The sequence below is a fragment of the Leptonotus elevatus genome, chromosome 8 (assembly GCF_054856555.1).
Source record: "Leptonotus elevatus isolate MCC_2025b chromosome 8, RoL_Lele_1.0, whole genome shotgun sequence".
Taxonomy (NCBI): domain Eukaryota; kingdom Metazoa; phylum Chordata; class Actinopteri; order Syngnathiformes; family Syngnathidae; genus Leptonotus; species Leptonotus elevatus.
Genome location: NC_141246.1, coordinates 11981197 through 12003036, shown reverse-complemented (window position 1 = coordinate 12003036; position 21840 = coordinate 11981197). Strand labels below are relative to the sequence as shown.

General features: G+C 38.7%; 1 protein-coding gene across 1 annotated transcript in view; it reads right to left on the bottom strand.

The window, feature by feature from the left end:
* LOC147169765 (uncharacterized) overlaps positions 1 to 21840 on the bottom strand; it is a 94428-nt gene that overhangs the window by 50476 nt on the left and 22112 nt on the right. Inside the window, exons 3-37 of the mRNA XM_086081677.1 lie at positions 21147 to 21245; positions 19757 to 19855; positions 19561 to 19659; positions 19279 to 19464; positions 16525 to 16623; positions 16015 to 16113; positions 15658 to 15756; positions 15226 to 15423; positions 15054 to 15152; positions 14389 to 14487; positions 14034 to 14132; positions 13692 to 13889; positions 13494 to 13592; positions 12705 to 12803; positions 12373 to 12570; positions 12066 to 12164; positions 10756 to 10854; positions 10560 to 10658; positions 10382 to 10480; positions 10225 to 10297; positions 8983 to 9109; positions 8799 to 8865; positions 8587 to 8690; positions 8277 to 8312; positions 7067 to 7291; positions 6843 to 6941; positions 5403 to 5557; positions 4255 to 4466; positions 3956 to 4163; positions 3304 to 3400; positions 2968 to 3196; positions 2460 to 2585; positions 2252 to 2374; positions 2140 to 2172; positions 2034 to 2055 (exon numbers count right to left, since the gene is read on the bottom strand). Of these exons, the coding sequence (XP_085937803.1) occupies positions 2034 to 2055; positions 2140 to 2172; positions 2252 to 2374; positions 2460 to 2585; positions 2968 to 3196; positions 3304 to 3400; positions 3956 to 4163; positions 4255 to 4466; positions 5403 to 5557; positions 6843 to 6941; positions 7067 to 7291; positions 8277 to 8312; positions 8587 to 8690; positions 8799 to 8865; positions 8983 to 9109; positions 10225 to 10297; positions 10382 to 10480; positions 10560 to 10658; positions 10756 to 10854; positions 12066 to 12164; positions 12373 to 12570; positions 12705 to 12803; positions 13494 to 13592; positions 13692 to 13889; positions 14034 to 14132; positions 14389 to 14487; positions 15054 to 15152; positions 15226 to 15423; positions 15658 to 15756; positions 16015 to 16113; positions 16525 to 16623; positions 19279 to 19464; positions 19561 to 19659; positions 19757 to 19855; positions 21147 to 21245 (4201 nt within the window). The remainder of the gene's footprint in view (positions 1 to 2033; positions 2056 to 2139; positions 2173 to 2251; positions 2375 to 2459; positions 2586 to 2967; positions 3197 to 3303; positions 3401 to 3955; positions 4164 to 4254; positions 4467 to 5402; positions 5558 to 6842; positions 6942 to 7066; positions 7292 to 8276; positions 8313 to 8586; positions 8691 to 8798; positions 8866 to 8982; positions 9110 to 10224; positions 10298 to 10381; positions 10481 to 10559; positions 10659 to 10755; positions 10855 to 12065; positions 12165 to 12372; positions 12571 to 12704; positions 12804 to 13493; positions 13593 to 13691; positions 13890 to 14033; positions 14133 to 14388; positions 14488 to 15053; positions 15153 to 15225; positions 15424 to 15657; positions 15757 to 16014; positions 16114 to 16524; positions 16624 to 19278; positions 19465 to 19560; positions 19660 to 19756; positions 19856 to 21146; positions 21246 to 21840) is intronic.

The following is a 21840-nucleotide window of genomic DNA, read 5'->3' as shown; positions in this document are numbered from 1 at the left end:
ACACGGGGAGTCATGTCTGGCAACAAGTCAAGCACTAAAGCCTATTAGAATAAATGTTTTTAGTAACTCTGATCTGCATTTTGACTACTATTTTGTGAGAAAAAAAACATAGACACAGATGACACATAAAAAAATAAAATAGTTAATCAAAAAATTAAACTGCTGTGTGAGGTGGGTAAAATTAATTGAGCTACACATTCTTTGTACTTAAGTTATGATAAAATGTGACTATGGGTGTCATTTACAGTACTGTGAATAGATGAAATGTAACTGAATAAGCAGTAAATAAAACATCCATTTTATTGGATAAAGTAAAGAGGGTAAAATTCAAATTGCATTAAAAATAATTCTGTAAGACAACATATTTTCTTAGTACTTTCTGTACAGAGCAAAACAAATGTGTTCCTGACTCCTAACACTGCACTATTAAAAATAATAGGTTATTGTTATTTTTGAGGAAAGGTTGAGCTCATTTATCATTTAATCTAAATTTAAGTAAGTACAATTCAAAGATCTTGAAAAATGAAAGAGGGGAAAGGAAGCGAGAGAAAGAGCCAATATGGAGGAATTAGAGAAAAAGGGAGATGCACAGCCAGAGCGTAGCTACCAGTAACGACATGTTAGGAAAGCAAAGTAACACAGCAAGGGTCATTCCAATTTTAAGTAACACATCAAACAGTGCATATCTTGACATATACTTGTTTTTTTGGCTAACACTGTATGTCACAACCTTTATGATCAGTTATCATCCGTTAATAATGTAATTAAAATAATGTTTGAAAAATAACATGCTATATAATATGAAACTGCAAATGAAAAGCACATGTCCAAATTTTGTTTGAATCTGAAAATATCACAAATAACCTTTTGTTGCTTGATATTTCAGATCAAAAGACAATATTTAGAGATACGGTACAGTGGGGTGTCTTAAGATATGAGTTCAATTTGTTCCGTGACCACGCACAGGACTCAAAACACTCCTCTCTCAAATCCTATTTGCTTATTGAAATAATGTAAATGAAATTAATACATTCCAGCCTCTCCACCCAAACAAATGTGTGAAAAAGGTGGAAAAAGAGAACTCTATAATATTGTTTTATAAAAACAGAATAATAAAAAGAATTAAACAGTTTGTGCATCATGCTTTAATGCTGCAATTCATAAACGAGATGGCGAATATTAGTAATCTCTCATAGAGGATAAACAATATATGCTTGAGCATTCATAAATTACAGTATCTGTCTAAATGAATTGTTCCACCATTAGTGTTCAATTATGCATTACTTTAAAACCGCATCGATCGATGCCAATCATTAGCATGTCAATGGTGCTCTTCATTTTTTGACAGCATTAAGCCAAGTGGACATTCTCATATGAAAATGTTGTTGTTTTACAAACTCCAATTCCAATGAAGTGTGTTGTGCAAAATGTAAACAAAAACAGAATACAATGATTTGCAAATTCTTTTCAACGTCTATTTCAAGGTTCGGCGGCTTTTTTCCTCACAATTCTATCGCAGGCCGAGATTACATTTTTAATAAAAATGTAATGGTGACGGTGCGTCTGTGTTTACGGCATGACAAAGTGACATGGATTATAGAATTATATAGTATATAATGGATCAGATCGGTTATAATGAAAAACTATTCGATCCCGATCCAGCTATTTTGGCCTGGATCGGACTCGATACCGATCCAGTGGATCGGATCGAGCCATCCCTATGGAAAACCCAGTTTGGTTTTATCATGGTATTGATTTCACAATATGATATTTGTTGCAATATCGTGTCAAAGATCACTGCACTCGAATTTCAAGTTTGCGCTCATAAATCATAGCAAAAAAAAAGAAGTAAATAATCCATCATATCTTAAAAAAAAACCTCGCGAGTCAAGTCACTTGTATTTCAAGGCACCGCTGCATGTGCTTTTCATTAGACAGTGACAACTTCAGTGTGTTGATATATAATAGAACAGAATGTAATAATTTCGGATATGATAGCGATGATGATGTTGAACAGTAAAAGCGTCACTTACATTTCTTGTCACTCTTCTCACTCTGCATGAGAAAAGAGATGAAGCAATGTCATCAGCAACATTTTATTTATTGTTGTCATAGTGCATCAGGAAGGTTTTTGTTTACCTCATCATCCATGTCTTGCTCTGAATCAGACTCCTATGAGAAGGAAAGAAACAAAAATGTTCAATAATGCCACATTTCACATCAAGTATAATGACATCAATTTTAGACTGACCTTGGAATATGTTGGGAGGGTGATGTTAAGGTTGCAGATGGCATTATGGTTCAAACTGCGGTATGTGCGAGGGTCTTTCGTGAAGGAAAGCCGACCACATGGCTCCTGTGCTGTGTCCCTAATCTGCGCATCAATTCAAAAACATAATTCATTCACCGAGTCAACTGGTCGAAATCTTAAATGTGTAAAACCCTGTGTGCTAACATACTTTAATGAAAAGAGCTAGTCGGTTCTCTTTGAAGGCAAAGAAGCTGAAGACGTGATGCTGCCCACTCTTCGTTAGAGGCACCAGGTTTCCGAAACAGTCAGCAAATATTGGTTTTCCTTCCAAGACCTGAGTTCATATAACAAGAGTTATCAGCATTTAAACAATTTATTAAAACCAAAAGGGCTGCTTCTCTCTTGATATTACACACCAGGCTCACTATTCGATACATCTACATCATCAGTAGTAATATTTAGCCCCTCTTATGTTGTTATTGACAATATCACAAATATCTCCATGCAGCATTATTAGCAAACACCTTTCAAGGTGATGTCAGATAGAGGAGAGACTAGTTCTTTTTTAGACTTTGGGAAGCAGAGCTTTAAGACAGACAGCATAATGACCAAATATCTTTTTTTGTTTTGTTTAAATAAACTGAGGGACCCTCAACACACTCTAGCAGACTCCCTCTTCTAGATTTAACTCCTCCCATTCAATGTCAACACTGCACCTCAACATCTCGGCTCCGTGCAACTTCTGTGAAGTTCTCTTGCTGCTCCAGTGTCTTGTCCATTTTGTCGTCAGTCATGCAGAAACAGCGAAGTCGTGCTTCAATGGGGTCCAGGGTCTTGGCAAAGATGACAAACTTGGCCATATATGGGACACAAATGATCTCTCTGTACAACTGAGTGCCAAAACTAACAGAATCCTGGACTTGCCGACAGTCTATCAGCCAGAATCTAAAAATGTGAATGACACATTTAGAGTCAATGACATTACGGTTACATAAGGGAGTAAAGTTAATCATGTTAAGTGAACGAAGAGATGGGCTGGACGTGAGCTTTACCTTGCTGACACATTGGTCGTGAAGGAAACACACTGATTAACAAAGGTAAGAGGTGTAGAGCCAGTGATGTCTTCCCATTGAGCTGGCGTTGTCCCACCTGAAACAGAAAAATATTTTGTTTTATATGTATATTAGGGGTGTGAATTGCCTAGTACCCGGCGATTCATAGGTCACGAATCGATTCGATTAATCCCGATACGAATCTCTAAATTGATTATTGCGATTTTTTTTCCCACTCAAATTTAGAAAATACTAATCCCGTAAACTTGTAATCGTACACTGTAAGATTTGTATGCAAATGTATTTAATAATCAGGTTGTAGTCTGTTTCATGTTTGAACAGCACTGAAATCAAATATTAAGGCTTAATGTTCCATTAATATGACATTCTTCCATTCTTAATGTGTGAATCTTAACCCTAAGTAACTTGTTTTGTTGAATACTCCCATAAAAAAATGATGTTTAAAAATCGATTCGGCTGCATATCGAATTGATTCGAGAATTGCGCACTGTAATATCGCGATATATTGCCGAATCGATTTTCTCTAACACCCCTAATGTATATATATATATATATATATATATATATATATATATATATATATATATATATATATATATATATATATTTGGAAAGATTTTCTCAGACTTACCCGTAATACTGCAAAGCAAACGTAAGGTGGGTGTTTCCCCGCTATACACAGATCCGACCCCTTCATTGTTTGAGCTCTTGGGAATAGGGATTGTCATCGTGATTGGCTTGTGGAACTTCCTTCTTCTTGGTTCCAGTGTGACAATTGGACTGAATGTCGCTTTGTTGCCAAGGATCTTTCTCACCACGTCCACTTCAATGGGTTGAGCCTGAGGCGTTTTGCAAAAAAAACACGAAAATTCGCCATCTTATGGACCACGTCGGTTGCGTTGAACCAAGGAGCTCATGTACTGTACAGACCTGCAGCCCAACTCGGATCTTCTTAGTGAGGGCTCCCTCGGGGAAGACAGCCTGCACCTGAGGAACAAGAGTGCTACTGAGGACGCCACCCTCTGGACCGATCTGATGGCTGTCCTGCTTTATCCTCGACACTACGGCAAAGTACTGTGGGAAGTCTCGCGTGATGATGCGGCAGATTCTTTTCTTCTCAAGCTCTTCAGGAGAATCCAGTTCTATGAATCACAGAGATAGTTAACACGTTTTATGACCAGCGGTACTGAAATTTTACTTCAACAATGCAAGACTTTGACAAGTTGCCAAGACAAAGACCAAGTTAAGTTGAGCACAAGACTTTGACAAGTTGCCAAGACAAAGACCAAGTTAAGTTGAGCACAAGACAAATGACTTTAATTAAGCAGTTGATTCTGAGACAGGAGACTACGGAAGAGGATTAGGGCCAGTGAAGAGAAAAAGAAGAAGGTTTGGCGGAATTCTGACTTTAATCACAGAATACTGACTTTAAAGTGAAAATTCTGACATTAAAGTTAGAGTCCTCTGTCAGAATTCTGAGAATAAAGTGAGAATAGTCACTATAGAGTCAGAATTCTCACTTAAGAGTATAAAGTGAGAATTTCTCACTTTAAAGTCAGAATGCTGAGAATAAGGTCAGAATCCTGCCAACATTTTTTTTTCTCTTCACTGGCCCCAATCCTCTTCCAGAGGAGACAACCCCACCCCCACACCCCAACAAAAGTGGTCTTGAGACCAAGTCTAGATATCGGAACCTCTTTGTGATAAATATTTAAATGCCACAAAATTTTAGAATTTGGGATTTGACTCAAATTTTCCAGAAATATATGCCTGTAACATTGCTCATAACTTAAGAATTTGCACCCTATCACATACTGTAGACCATGCATCATACGTCAGCCAGTCGCTGTAAACCTCGCCTCTTCCAGAGATTCATAGGATTATAGTCAATAAAGGTTATAGTAGGATGCTGACAGTTTGAACAAAGACTTCAACTGTAATTTGGGAACTTCTTTCCAAAATGTATGCAATCAATTTTTGAAGAACAATTGTATTATTAAAGTCATCATCACCCACATTTTTTTTTTATTCCACACAACTGGCATACCGTCAGTGATTAAACTGCTTTGAGTCCTTACTTTCATCCATTCCATTAAGTATCTGGTTGAGCTCCTCTTCAGTGAAATCACAGTGGTGCTCCCTCCAGTTTTCTCCCGATTCACTCCGCAAGATGACCAACTCCCTCTCAGTGCCCCTCAGAGCGGCAAAATGTGGGATCTCCACAATCACAGGACTAATAAGAGAAACAGAATAAGCAAATGAGAATTATTTACAGTAATCAATAATGTTACAATATGTCAAAAGCCTTCAATTATGAACCACCTTTAAAAGCAAAATAACAGAATTTCAAAAAATAATAATTAGGTGTAAATCATGCAGGGTAACATTGAAAGGCAAAACAATAAAACAAGATCAGTGGGTGTACAGTATAAAATCATGAGAATAACTAAACAATAAAACAGGCAAAAAAGCACATATTTTAACTGGTGCTTGAGAGTTTATAAAGGCATAATTTTAGTCTGAAAAAGTACAGAAGTTGGTTGTCTTGCAGTGTCACATTGTTCCACAAGGGGTTGTAGCCAGAAGAAGACGGGGGAAAAAAGCCAATTCCATATATCGTTTGTTCTTTTAACTTTCAATTGGTGATTGAAAAACAAATAAAATGAAAAAGTGGCTGATTCTTTTATTTGCTTTAAAAAAAAATCTAACCCTAAAAATGTCAACAACAAAAAATGTATAGTTTATTTTATTTGCTCCAAGTCTGTCCGTCCACATGAATGAGTTGACAACAACAATGTAATTGGACAAGTGTCTTGAGAGCGAAAAATGGTACAATTTAACTTAATTTGTCAGAAACGTATTCTTTATTTACTCACAAATATATCTTTGATCATCTAATGATGACAGCGATGTATAGTACCATGCAGAACAATTAAATGTATGTATCCACTTGTAGACATTCAAAAAAAAACTGAATGAAAGTAGATCAGCTTTGTGTTCAATTAAAGAGGCCCAGATTTCAAACTGAGCAATAAATTCATTTGTAAGTAAATTATTATTATTTCAGTACGTAGTCATCCATTTTGCGACATTGTAACTTTACTTCATATCTTTACTTCATAATGCACCTTTACGGATGCTCGTTACCAAATATCTGGGCCACATAAACCATATCAATTAAATATTACAAACATTTAGATTTATTTTGTATTTTTGTTTTATATAAAAAAAAAACCTAACTACGAAATAATCTGTCACTTTTTCACACTTTTTTTCTTTGATGATTGACAATTGAATATGGAAGGGATACTTCCTGTGAACTTGGACACTGTGCTGCCCTTTTACTTTGGGGTAATAATAACCAATTCTCGCTTCTTTGCTTATTCAGACAAATTATACCTTAATCCATGTCATGAAAGACACAACAACATAAAAAAAATAAAAACAATAAATAAATAAAAATACAGGATCTTGGATGAATACTGGATCTTGGGATGGGCAGGGTGGGCCCCTCCTACCCGAGGAACTTGGTTCCTGGAGGACCCAGTTGCAGGATGCGACTGACCAGGCTCTCGCCCTCATTCAGAGGGGGCGGAGCTGTGGGAAGGTGAAGCTTACTGATCCGTGTGCAGCACAGGAAGGAGTGAAGAAGACAGTATGAACAGAACACACCAGCGTAAAACCACTCACACACACCCCAACAACCACTCACATTGACTCCGAGTCCTCAACACACACTTACCCCAGGAACTGAGCACCTGTGGGCCCCACTTCAATGATGCGACCAGCCAGCCCTTCACCTTCGACCATCGGGGGCATGGAGGCCAGACGGTGTCTCTTCACCAGCCTGCATGTCACCCTCGTCGGTGCAGAACACTTCCTTGGTGGCACGATGATTCGCAGGCCATTATGACGACAGCCTCGCATGGCGCCGCCTCTTGCGTCTACCATGAAACTGACCAGAAAGCTAAAAGATAGGTGCATGCCAGAATCAGCATAAAAGCTTGTATGACGTCGAATCATTTTGTTGACTATGCAACTTCATGCAGACAAAGCAAAGGCAGTAAAAAGGGGTTCAATTGCCATCATCATTCAACACAAGGACATTATGGCCTCACTTGGTTCAAGGCAATTGTCAGGTTTCATTCCCCTGGATATGTTAGTTGCAAGCAAGGCAGGCAAATAACACAATGTTCTCGGAATAACTAACTATTCATCTCCATGTGGAAGAAATAATATAAGAATATTAATTATATACAGTATACATGACTGTATTTCTTACTTTCTTAATACAAAATAATGTACACAGCATGTAATCATAAAAAAATTAAATAATGTAAATTTATAAGACTACTACGGCGCATTATTAACAATATCAACAATTGTAAATGTGAATTATTATTAAACTGTATTCTGTTGGCCTGTTGACATAAGTTGTAGAGTAGCTTAGATCCTATTTGACAGACAGAACTTTTTTGTGTTAGCTTTGGTTGTACTGAGTCCCGCTCTGCCCCTCTGCCGTATGGAGTTCCACAGGGTTCTATTTTGGAGCCCCTGCTGTTTGCATTGTATTTGCTGCCCCTGGGTTCCATCTTAAGAAAACATTGCACTTACTTCCACTGCTATGCAGATGACAGCCATATTCATTGATTGTTTTATCTTGCTATTATCATTCTTATTACATAGAAATAAAGTTAAATATTGGAAACATCTCCCATGATTAAGATGATCAAACTATGTATGACCAAAGTAATAATGGATTGTGTATCAGATTACAACAAAGACCTGTAATTGATCAATCTGGGGAACACATGTGCAAAATTGTGCATTAGCAAACCATGCATGGAGTAACATGGAGATGGAGGAATGTTTCTATTTTTATTCTAAGAGCACATGAGAAAAGGACAAAGAGGAGAGGAGGCAGAGAAAAAAGGCAAGACAAAGAGAATCACCTGCTGTTGTCATGGTCTAGGCAAGGAGACGAACGGCTAAAAGCAGAATACAACAACACACCATCACAAATCACAAAAGACGAGTGTGCACACAGAAGCCACAAGACGAAAAAAGAGGACAAAAATAATTGAAGAGTGAATTCAGTGAGAAAAATATAAGACAAATAAAGTGAAAAAGTGACTCACTCTAAACATACAATGATATCAAATGTGTATAAGCAGCCTCATTTAAATGATATAACACAGCTGCAGTGTCACTTCATCAAGAAACAGTGTGTGTGTGCGTGTGTGCGTGTTTGTGGAATCATACCCAGAGTGCAGCAGACTAGAGGACAAGACCACATTATCAAGGTGCTCAGCCCCCCAACTTAAACGGAACGAGTCCTTGTCTTGCTCCCTTGACAGTGCTGACACCTAAAGACAACCAAAACAATATTTGTAAACCATTCCTATTCTCAAAATATGTCACTGTATTCTTTCTTCTTCTTCCTATAAAAAAAAAAAAAAAAGATTTGTCCTCACTTGATGGCTAGCAATCATGTCCTCAATGAGAACACCATCCCTCTGATGGAAGCTTTGGTGCTGAGGCCTGAAGCGGATGTGACACATTCAGAATGTGTGTGAATAATAATAATGCTGAATTGACATTTATTCAAGTTATTAGTAAAAAATGTCTACTATTATTTTTATTATTCATTATAGGGACCTGTCCAGGTTGTGGCTCATGTAGCTGAAGCTGTCCAAGTAGTGTCCTGGTAGAGAGTCATCGCCAAGTTCTCGAAGGTCCTCTGCTCTCAGGTACTCGCCGCCGTCACCCGTCATAGTGTCCTCACCTGCGCAATAGACATGTTTGCCGTGTCAGCAAGTACGTCATATTTCATTGACATGCGACATGTCTGCATGATAAATCATCTGACATCAACGTTTGGCCTTTTCAAGAAAATAGAGCATTCAGCGTTAGCATAGCATTAGCAATGCCTGCTAATCTTCAAAGCTTAGTTTCCTTTTTCAGTCTTTCACAATTAAACTCAGTTTTCAGTCACTGTGAATGTGGAAAGCTACATTTTGGAAAGCAATTTGTTTTGTTTATTATGGCTAGTTTTGTACCTGTTACCATAACAAAGAGTTAGAGATGCTGCAATGCTATTGTGTTGTGCTAAACCTCCCCTGGTCCCCCGCCAGGTTAAGATTAGATTTGTATTTGCTGCGTGACACGAACTCAGAGACCTTGAATTGGAAAATAACAGCACTAAAGCCTGTGGTTTTGAAAGACAGATTTTTTTTTTTTTTAACAGTGATGATGACTTCAGATATGTTAAAGGCAAAATGGTGCGAGCATAGACTTGAGTCTGTGGTGATCAGAAAACTCAAGAAAATAAATGTGTATGTAAACAAATGGGTTTGTTTACATACAGTGTCGAGATGCTAATGTGAAAAACAGATGCACTTTGATATGATTTCTTAAAATGTCACACTGAGTTTTTTGATTTGTTACTATGGTGAGTAGGAGCAGATTATTTTTCATTTTTTTTCATTTTCATTAAAATAATACATATTAAATGGGGTCATAAGTAGGGTACAACTTAAGTGTGACTACAACAAAGTACTGTCAATTTAAATGTTTTAAATCCCTCAGAGTGGCATAGTGTTTCATTGCAAATGTTATCAATATGTTACATAAACACACTATAGCTAAAAAGAAAAGAATGCCTGTGGTAAATCATACACACACTTTGAACACACTGGTAGTGGTGCATATGCATGACACCTTAGTATAATGCCCACACCAGGAGGTCAGGCATAATGCAGTAGTACCTTCCAGAGCTATGAAACATAATGCTTTTAACACTACATCACCCACAATACGTATGCTTTGACAACAATGACGAATGAGGCAATCAATGGTTAAATGAAAAAACACCCCAACAACAAACAAACAAATTCTCACCTTCTTCATCAGACACATCAAGAATTTCCGTCATAGTCTCTGGGACGTTAAGTTTGTGTTTCTCTGTGACCGTCTGACATACAAATGATGGAGAGGGCATGAAAATTGTTAAAGCATGCAATTTAACATCTTAAACCGAAAGGTTCGAAGTATTTACTGTTGTGGTAGTGATGACTTCCTCAGTGACCACTTTCAGTGTGTCCACCACTGAGATGTAACCCAGACGCCTGGCAATGGATAGAGCTGTGTTTCCATTCTAAGGTGAGGAAATATCATTGACGTTTTTTTTCTTCTACAAAATATTTGCAATTTTTTCATTTTGATGTCCTTCTCACCACTGTAGTAGCACTTGGTTTGGCCCCATGCTGCAGCAAAACATTGATGATGTGTGTGTTCCCTTGTTGTGCTGCCTGGTGGAGAGGCGTGTATCCATTCTACGGGACAGATTGAACACAAGTGTCATTATGCTTTGTTGTTGTTTACAATGACAACTAAAATATTAGTGCCCTTATACAGCTATTTGGATCTTACCTTGGTTTTGGCATTGACACTGGCACCTTGCTGTAACAGGAAGTTGACCATCTTGGCATTTCCATAATGACAGGCTACTATTAGAGGGGTGTAGCCAAGCTGATGGGTGGACAAAATAAGAGTAGCAGATTTTAAGTTTACTGTTTTAATTTTTTATTAAATTTGAATTTAAAAATGTAATAAAACATATTAAGAATATATATATGTTTTTAATCATTATTATTATTATTATTATTATTTTTAAAGCTGTCAGTCAATTTGCCACGTTTTTTTGGTTCTGTTTTTGTTTTGTTTTTTAAATAAAAAAATACTATATGGAGCAGCTTGATATAAATATTCCCTATGATTTATCAATGAATAATGGATGCTTATTGCTTAATGACAACATGCAGTCATAAGCAAGAGGCCTCTAGGAAGGGGTATATTTCGGTGTTTAGAATTAGAATAGTTCAGGCTACCCATTACAAAATACTTTGAAACATTGAAAAAGGTCCCGGTGCGGAGAGCAGACCTTGGCTAGTGCCAAAAATGAACAAATAATAGAAATGTGTATCTTCCTGGACTATAAAACACCATACGAACAAGAGCTATTTAAATGATCTAACAGATAAAAACTTGACTAATCCTGCTGACAAGTGACTGGTGTAAGATGTGACGATTAAAATTAATGAGCAATTTAGCAGAATATAAAATAAGTAGTGTATATATATATAAGAAATATTGCAGTACTTACTTCATGCCAGTAGATGGCAGAAATTCTCTTAAGCGTTTGTTACACTCTTAAATGGACATACAGTTTTTCCATCCATCCATCCATTTTCTGTACCGCTTGTCCTCACAAGGGTCGCGGGGGTTGCTGGAGCCTATCCCAGCTGGCTTCGGGCAGTAGGCGGGGTACACCCTGTACTGGTTGCCAGCCAATCGCAGGGCACACAGAGACGAACAACCATACTCACAATCACACCTATGGACAATTTGGAGTGTCCAATTCACCTGCCATGCATGTTTTTTTTTGGAATGTGGGAGGAAACCGGAGTACCCGGAGAAAACCCACGCAAGCACGGGGAGAACATGCAAACTCCACCCAGGAAGGCCGAAGCCCGGACTTGATCTCACAACCTTTGCACTGGGAGGCGGACGTGCTAACCAGTCAGCCACCGTGCCGCCACATACAGTTTTTTTTCTCCTGTTTTCTTACACTTAAAAAACATTCCCAGGCATCTTAATAACGTTTCTGTGGCATAATTTTGTCAAAATACCCCAAGGATTAAGAACTATAATTTCATTAAAAAGACATTCCCTGTGTGCACCTTTGTTTGCTGGTCCATGTTGGCATCATGTTTGGCTAAGACTTCTGCAGCACTGACCCTGTCCTCTTGTGCTGTGAGATGCAGAGGAGTCAGTCCACTCTGTAACACAAAAATACACTGTGGGTCACCCTTCAAAGCGTTGACTGGTTCATTACAGCAATACTATGACATCTTTACTGTATTGTTTTCTGGCCCATGCTTGCTTATGATACACTTGCAGAAAAAACACATGAATATAATATGTAATTGGGCCGATAAAAATACCATCTTGACTCTCTGAGCATCAACACAAAACTACTTCTTGGACCTTGGTTGCTGTGTTGATGTGAGCGCCTTTGCCCAGTAGCAAGCTGGCCATCTCAGCGTGACCCTCCTGTGCAGCCAGGTGAAGAGGACTGACTCCCTGCTTGGTCAGAACATTGGTCTCTGCGCCATACTGCAGCAGTGCTAGCGCAATGTTAGTCTGGTTCTTTTTGGCCGCGATGTGAAGGGGAGTGTAGCCATTCTGTTCAAAGAAAACCAAATAGCAACAACATGAATTCTTTGTCACACGTAAAGCTGTGGCGTATACGAACTAAAAAGGTTGAGCCATACATCACTACTATGACATTTTCTATAACTTTTTGACAAACCCCTCACCTTTGCAGTAGCATGAGGAGAGGCCCCTTTGTCCAGCAGTAGGAGCGCCACCTCTTGGTTGTCATAATGAGCCGCTACATGGAGCGGCGTTAGTCCGTTCTGCATGAGCAAGCATTTTGTTACACAATATACATATACATTGTACCAGCTGCATCTGCACAACAAAATATTTTGATTAAAAAAAAAAAATTCATGCATCAGGTAAATCAGGTAAAATAACAATAGTTAATTACAAACTAACAAAAATAATGAAAGCAGTTTGGAGAATGAATGAATGAATGAATTTAATTGAATAGAATAGATTAATTTTTTATTATTATTGTTACTTTGTCTTATACATCATAACAATTTCATGTGTTTTGGCCCAGTAACTTATTTTTGTTTTTAAATACAATATTTTTCATGTTAACATATGGTGCTTTATCAATAAATTTCACATGCTTCATTTATCCAATGAGACTTATTGACGATGAACAATATAGAAGTGCAGAATTATATAGCTGTTAGTTATACTATCATACTGCTGAAAAAGGTAACCAGTTACATACTATATCTTTGTAAAGGCAGCAATAATACAGTAAGATCATAAATACAGCTCTTGTACTATACTGATGGTGTACCTAATGAAATCACCAATGAGTATACGCATCAAATCATCTTCACACAGACACTTACAGGTTAGAAATTATACACATTATTAACATTGACCTGTCATAACTTTAGTTGTAGTCTTTAAAACAACATTCTGTATAGAGGTAATAATTAAAAGAAAAAATATATTCATCTCACTTTGCCTGCATCATCAGGGAGAGCTTTGCGTTGAAGTAGCAGTTTTGCCACATCAAGGCTTCCATATTTAGCGGCTACATGTAATGGCGTAAATCCTTTCTGTCGTAGTGGAAAACCAAAATGAAAAGAACAACGAAGAAGAAAAGACAATTTAAGTCATGTTTAGTTGCGCTTTATAACACTCCTTCTTTTGCTCACCTTGGTGGCTATGGAGTGTGAAGCTCCGGCCTCCAGAAGCACAGCGGCCGTCTCCACTTGGCCCTCTCTGGCTGAAATGTGGAGGGGGGTGTAACCATTGATGGTGGCAGCATCCGGGTGGGCCATGTGCTGTAGAAGCAGCTGGACAATGTCGGTCTTCCCTAATCGGGATGCAATGTGGAGAGGAGTCTGGTCCTCCTGTGATTGACCAATCAAATAGGGTAAAATCACAGAGGCAATTAAAACATTAGGTACCCCCCCCCAAGATTCTTATTAGATCGTGCAGGCGTACCGGATGAGGATACGCTTTTATGAAGCAGAAATATGGTCAGTGCGACTCACCCTGGCCATGGCATCCACCAGCGCTCCGTTCCTCAGCAAACAGCGCACCACCTCCATCTGGCCTGCTCGGGCTGCCATGTGGAGAGCTGTCTCACCACGCTTTTCACCAAAGATATAATGTCATTATGATAGGGCAGAACAATTGTTTTGCCTTGGAAAGATGAAAAATCAGGGAGAGCCAAGAGGTCCTGTGAAACCCCTGTCATGTCATTGATTAAGAGGGAGCGTCTCAATGCTTGACAAGAGAGAACACATGATTATTTATTATACAAACCCCAATTCACCAAATAAATAATTCCTAATTTCAAATTAGGGAGTTACTTTTCAATTACCTTATATATCGTGTCAAACTTACAATGTTGCGGACATCAGGAGAGGCTCCATTCTGCAGTAGAAGTAGAACAATGTTGAGGTGGCCCATGAAGGCAGCGACATGTATGGGAGTCAAGCCAGACTAAAAGAGAATTAGAACAAAGACGGTTATAATATTTTGGATCAAAAGGAAATAAATCAAGAAATAATTATATATATATATATATATATATATATTAGGGGGGGATCTTTGAATGTCTCACGATTCAGATTTTTGGGTGTGCGATTTGATTCAGTATAGATTTTCGGTTAAGAATGATTTTTGTTTCAAAATGATTTGATTGACAATGATTTTTGCTTCAAGTGGCTGAGGGCCCGGATTGGTCAACCCGCGGAAGGGCTGGAACTCACTCAGGACCAATCGGGACCCTCAACCAAAACCAGATCTTCCCAGACATGACAAATGTGGCTACAACTTAATAGTGTATCAGACCGCGTGGAACCGCACTGCCCCTAAGTGGCCAAATTGGGTACAACATGAACAGCGCTCCCAATAAAGGCACACACAAACAAAGGGAAGACAGTATAAAATAATTAAAATAAAATCGATTTTGGGACATTTAAAATCGATTCTGAATCGTACTAAATGAGAATCGATTTTTTTGCACATCCCTAATATATATATATGAAATATTCTTAGTATCTCACCTCGGTAATAGCTTGGATGGATGCTCCATACTTCACCAACAATTCCATCACTTTCACCCGATTCTTTTTACAAGCGATGTGTAGAGGAGTGAATCCATTCTAGTAGTGCGAGAAAGATATATCTCAAGCTCATGTAACACGTTGTCATGTTACGGCCAATATGTATGCATACAAGTGCTCTGGCATTGGGGTTGGCCTTCTTATCCAGCAGCAGCTTGGTGACCCTGTAGTGGCCACAGTGAGCTGCGACGTGCAGCGCTGTGAGGTAGTCCAGTGTGACATCATCAACCAGAGCCTTGTCCTGCAGCAGCAGCTTCACACACTCCACGTGGTCGCCCTGGGCTGACATGTGTAGTGGGGACAATCCATTCTGCGGATGATGAGGAAACATATTACAGTATAATTTTCTGGTACACACTCACCCGAGACCCGACACATGGATAATTTAATGAGAGGGTCGGCTTGTTATAAGGTTTTGATTTATGATCTGGAAGTGTGTTTCTTTGTGTCATCCTTTTTTATGTAATAATTTATGTTTTGGATGTTTTTTCTGTGTCTCCAATGTATTACACTATCATTGCCTATCACAAAACAGGAGTATTACCTTTGTTCTGGCTAAAATAGGTGCTCCTTTTTCCAGCAGCAGCTCCACTGCTGCATCATGTCCACTCCTGGCTGCACAGTGTAGAGGAGTAAGCCCATCCTAGGATGATCAAGTTGAAGTGAGTTAAGACTTGAATAGCGCAGTGTCACACGTTAGGTAACCGTGAAAGGTCATCCAACTTTACTTGATAGGCGCAAAAATGATTATTAATTTTTTTCAGTATTCATGTCATTTTTGTGACATTTTTTGTGGGATTTTTCTGTCAAATGTAAAATACCTCGGCTCAGGGTACACTGATAAAGAGGCTAAATGGCTGCGTATGCTGACTGTTTTGCAAAAGCCAGTGTGCAGACTCACCCTGGTTTTCGCGTCGATCTGAGCTCCTCGGTCCAACAGCAGGACCACCATGTTGGTGTTGCCTCTCTTTGAGGCCACATGCAGAGGCGTTATTCCATTCTGACAGGACAGATGACAACACGTTGGGAAGGATATGAATATTGTTAGTGCAAGATTACAGCAACTCAGTAACCTAGTTATTGGCTTTAAAATATTGTAACATCAATTTGAGGTCTTACAGATAGATAACAATTTTTTTCATTGAGAATAATGCTGCTGCTGTAACTGACAGTTACACTGACTAATGTGGAAAAAAAGAGCAGAAATAACACAGAAATAGCTTAGTTATCATCTCACGGACACCTTTTGACACCTTTTGTCATATGTCTTACTTTGGTACTGTAGACAAAAAACATGAAATTGTACATTTCATCCAACAGCCAATAATGACAGTGCCTTAATTTTAAGTCGACGTATGATGGTTGTAACTGCGTCTCGACGTGATTCGAGAAAATGGAATAGGGCGGCTACCCTGGCTGTGAAGTCCACAGCGGCTCCTCTGTTCAGCAACAGGGTGGAGACATTCACGTTGCCATAGTGAGCGGCGATGTGCAGAGGGGTGAAACCACTCTGTTTGAGAGGGGGGGGGGGGCAGGAGAGCAGAGGAGAGGACAAGAAGGAAAGAAGAGGGAGTAGTGGTGGAAACAGCAGGTGAAAACAGGAAGAGCACTTGCAAAAGAAAGAAAAACTGGTAAAGAACAGAAACGTCGTTCTAGTGTAGTTGCATTACCATAAGGCAGCATGCTTGAAAAAATACACACACACATTGACATGAAAAGAAACATACAAAATAAGCATGCCCTAAACAAGCATGCGACATTGTCTTCTTCACTGCCATATTGGTGAAAAAGTCCAAGCGTGTACGAGAAAAGACACAACAGCAAACTGCACAAAGCATCTACTCTACGTGAATCTGCCGACAGACAAAATGGACACTGATCGATATAAGCGCTAAACTACAAACAAATCAACAGTACAGTCGGTTATCGATGTCACTCCTTACCTTCCCGTTCTGTTAGACATGGTGCAATTTGATTAAGAAACAGAGTTAACTTAAAGTTCTTAAAACACATCAGATATCATCGGGCTTAGATGTACGCATGCTGCATGTGATGGAGAAGAAAAAGAGCAATAATGAAATGAGAATAACGTGAGCTGTTGTTTTGAGTAACTGCTAATAAAAACTGAGCGGAATTTTGAATACACGTGATCTACGGTTAAACCAAATCATGTGTCAATAAGGTTTGCTTGTGTACATATGAGAGTAAGAGTGTGAGCCATGCTGGGGTACTGTTTATATTACATGCGGTCATATTATTCCGTACTGTCATTTTAGCATGCAAAGTCCTGGAGAGGGGAAAGCTAAAAACAACAAAGCTTAAAGAGATGGTCAAAGGAGACAAAAATGAATTTGAGAGAGCGGCGACGAGTCGATGGGTGTACCTCAGTAGTTCTATTGACCATCATCTGGTTAGTAGGCATAGAGAAATGGGAGGATAGGGTGTTTGGGTTGGTAAGGAAAGGAAAGGCTTGCACCACCACATAACAAACAAGGTCAGTCAACAAGGTCACACTGAGGAAAAGACAAGGAAGCCGTTGGTAATGCATTTTTTTAGAAGGTCAATTCAGAGGAAAATGAAATCAAGAGGATTCCTCCTTTGATTTTGAACGATGCTAAGGAACAGTGTCCTCATCGTTCAACATATGGCCGTAGTTATTTCATATCATATACATTAAAATACCGTACTCCTGACCAGTATTAAGCATTCATTTGAACTTCAAAAATTGTTGAGTATTGGGTGCAAGGCACTTTGACTTCACTGAATATATACAGAATTTTTGATTTCCACTATACCGTCCACTTTTGTACCCCCATCCTTTCCCTTAAACCAGGGGTCACCAAACTGGTGTTGGCAGCCACCAGATAAGGCCCATAAGGACCACATGAATAGCTTGCTGGCCAGTTCTAAAATAGCTCATCAGTGATGGGACATTGTGATTTCCAGGATGTTGTATAAGTGATCATTTAGTATATGCAAAAAAAAATGGCAGCAATTTATAGAAACAAGCATATCAATGCTAATTTGTTATGACTATGTTTTGGGTTGGGTCATTGTGTTATGACGATGTTGTCAGTTTTTATGCAGTTGTCACTTATGATGATGATGGACAAACCCAATTCCCCAAAAGTTGGGACATTATACAAATTGTGAATAAAATGTGGAAGTGAATTTTATTCAGAATAGAACATAGAGAACAGGTCAAAAGTTTAAACTGAGAAAATGTATCATTTTAAGGGAAAACTATGTTGATTTTAAATTCCATGGTGTCAACAAATCTGCAAAAAGTTGTGACAAGGCCATTTTCACCACTGTGAGGCATCCCCTCTTCTTCTTACACTTTACCACACTCCATTTTAAATAACCCTTGGCCTGCGCTTCTTGGTCTGTTTTAGAAATGGCTTCTTCTTTGTACTGTCGAGTTTCATCTGGCAACGGCGGCTGGCACGGTGGGTTGTGTTCACCCACAATGTTTTCTGGAAGTATTGCTGAGCTTTTTCTGTGATTTCCCTTACAGTAAGCATTCCTATTTGCGGTGCAGTGCCGTTTAAGGGCCCGAAGATCAAGGGCATCCAGTATGATTTTTCAGCCTTGACCCTTACACACAGAGATTGTTCCAGATTCTCTGAATCTTTGGATGATGTTATGCACAGTAAATGATGATTACTTCAACCTTTTTTGCAATTTTTCACTGGTAAACACCTTTCTGATATTTCTCCACTATCGTTCTGTGCAACATTGGAGGAATTGGCGATTCTCTACCCATCTTCGCATCTGAGAGACACTGCCACTCCGAGAAGCTCTTTTTATACTCCAATCAAGTTGCCAATGGACCTCATTAGTGGTAACTGGTCTTCCAGCTGTTTTTTTTATAAGTGCAATTGACTTGAATTGTCTTATTGCAACCTGTCCCAACTTTTTTGAGATTTGTTGGCACCATGAAATTTACAATCAACATATTTTCCCCTTAAAATGATACATTTTCTCAATTTAAACTTTTGACCTGTCATCTAGCTTCTATTCGGAACAAAATATTGAAATTTGTCACTTCCACATAATTGCATTCAGTTTGTATTCACATTTTGTATAGTGTCCCAACTTTTTGGGAATTGGGTTGTCAGTGTCTACGACCCGCCATAAATCCAGCCCTGAGGCACCCGCTCACCTTGGACTGGACGTCAGCGTTGTGGTCGTTCTGGAGGAGCAGCGCGGCTGACTTGGTGTCGTCCTTGCGGGCGGCGATATGCAAGGCGGGCAGGCGTACTTTGCCTTTCGTGTCGTGCTCCAGCAGCAGGGACACCACAGCGTTGTGACCCTGCTGGAGTGCAATGGCCAGTGGGGTGAAGCCATCCTTTTCAGGAGCACAGAGAAGAAGGAGATGGATTATAACATTAAAGCATAACGTGACGTGAATGTAAAACATGTGGATTCATTTCTGTAAAGTTACCTCTGTTGCAATACTCTGGTTTCCGTCATTTTCCAGCAAGTATTTTACAACCTCCAAGTGGTTCTCTTGTGCTGCCATGTAGAGTGGAGTGAATCCATTCTGCGTGGTGAGAGCAGATGCACACAGTTCACAAATGTTGTTTGTTTTATACGATAAACAACCCGAGTACCCTTGTGATCAAGCTAAAAATTCGCACCTGAGACTGTGAGTTCACATCAGCTCCTCTCTTTACCAGGAGACCGACCACATCTTTTTGCCCAGCCAGCGAGGCAATGTGAAGGGCGGTGTTTCCTTTCTGTGGAGTCAAGTAGGGGTTAAGTGAGTTCCATGTACGTTGATCTTCTCTCTATCCACTTCATCACAGTGTATATCTTCTCATGGCAGGATTTTTTGGGGAGACACACCCACCTGCATATAGGTTAAATAACTAGTTACCAGAGGCTTCAAAAGGCCCAAAGGCGAGTGTTGCAAAGTATGATCTGAGGGCCACATACGGGCCGCTCCATTCTCTAATGCGGCCCACCAGGAATTGTATTGAGAACATGTCTTGCATTAATTTCCACCCAAAACGTGTTAATTAAAATTAATTTATTCACATTGTATTTACTTCATATTCAGATATGTCATTACACAACTGGTGAAACAATTTATGATAAATAATTTAAAAAAAGTTATAATAATTGGTTGTTTATCATATACTAATAATCACATTTAAAAAAAGAAAATATATTTCTACTGTTACATAACTTACATATTGTATCTTTTTTAAGCATCATTCATGAATGACCTGGCCAATCTGTCCATTTTAAAAATCAAATGTAGTCCTTGAGCACAAAAGTCTGCCCAATCCTGGTCTAACTTCATATTACAATTATGGTAAAATCCTACTTACTTTGCCTGTATGGGTTAGAGGTTTATGATTGTCTTCTTACATATTTAAAAATATAATTTATGTTAAGCTATTGCTTATAAATTAAATCCACTCAATGGTTTAGTCAGGGTGCAGCTATTGTATTTTTGTATTAACAGTATGTAACCTAATGGTAGCTCAATAAGACATCAACAACTCTAGTATTAAATGTTGTGAACCAAAATGAAAAAATGATTAATGCTTTTATTTGGGGACCTAAAGATTCTTGAAAAGCAAATACCAAAGGCCACACTGGTGTCAATGAAGGACTTGGGCGATGGATTCTCTGCTGGCTGTTAAGAGCGGAGCATGAGGCATGGAGAGAGTCACATAACAAACAGCTTATCTGACATTCACTTCTGTCACAACTTAAGTCCAGTGTCACGGTCCTCCTCCCCTTCCCCTTCCTTCATTGAAGTAAATAAGCAATAGTTAATTGTGTTTTTTTAATTTATTTATTTATTTATAATGGTGTGTTTTCACCATTTCTATATTTTTAACCACACACTGGTAAGAAAAGAAGAAGAAAAAAATAAACAAAAACAGTAAGTATAACTTAGCTTTGGATCTGGAACGGATTAATTGCATTTCCATTCAACTCAATGAGAAACATTACCTGGATTTATATACTTTCCAAATTACAATTGGAGTATATGTACTGTATATGAAACAACACCTTAGTGGATGAGTCAACAGGTGCTCCTCTCTCCAACAGTTCGTCCACTAGATCCTGGTGTCCCTCTTTGGCTGCCAAATGCAAGGCATTCAAACCATTCTACAACGATAACAGAGAGAATATATGAAATGTCAACTACTGATATGACTATGACTATTAGTAAACGTGACAAGAAATTCACTGCAGTTTCCTGTCATGACATGACAAAAATGATTTGTCATTAGTGTCGTATTTTGTTTACCATTCATAAACAACACCAAGATCAGGCTAATCACATGTGCCGTATGTGGTGGAAAACTCAACCATCTTCAGTTGATTATGAATATAATATAAATCTGGGATCCATCATAAAATGCGGATATTCTGAATAGTAGTAGTCATAGTAGTTGCCTTTCAGTTATGCTTGTAACAAACACAATTGAAAAAGAAACCTTGGATTTGTAGTTGACAGTAGTGCGAATCAAATACAATCCTGGATACACACCTAAATATTAACATTTCCTCATTGCTCACAGCACACACCTCTACAAGGTTTTGTGAACACAGCATATATTGAACAAGGGAGACAACCTACTTCCACTTTATAAATGACACTCAGTGCAGAATAATATACAGAATAGCATATTCACCTCATCTTCCTCTTCCTCCATTGTGCACTGCTTTCTTCTAGCTACAAAAGTAGTTCAATGTAGTC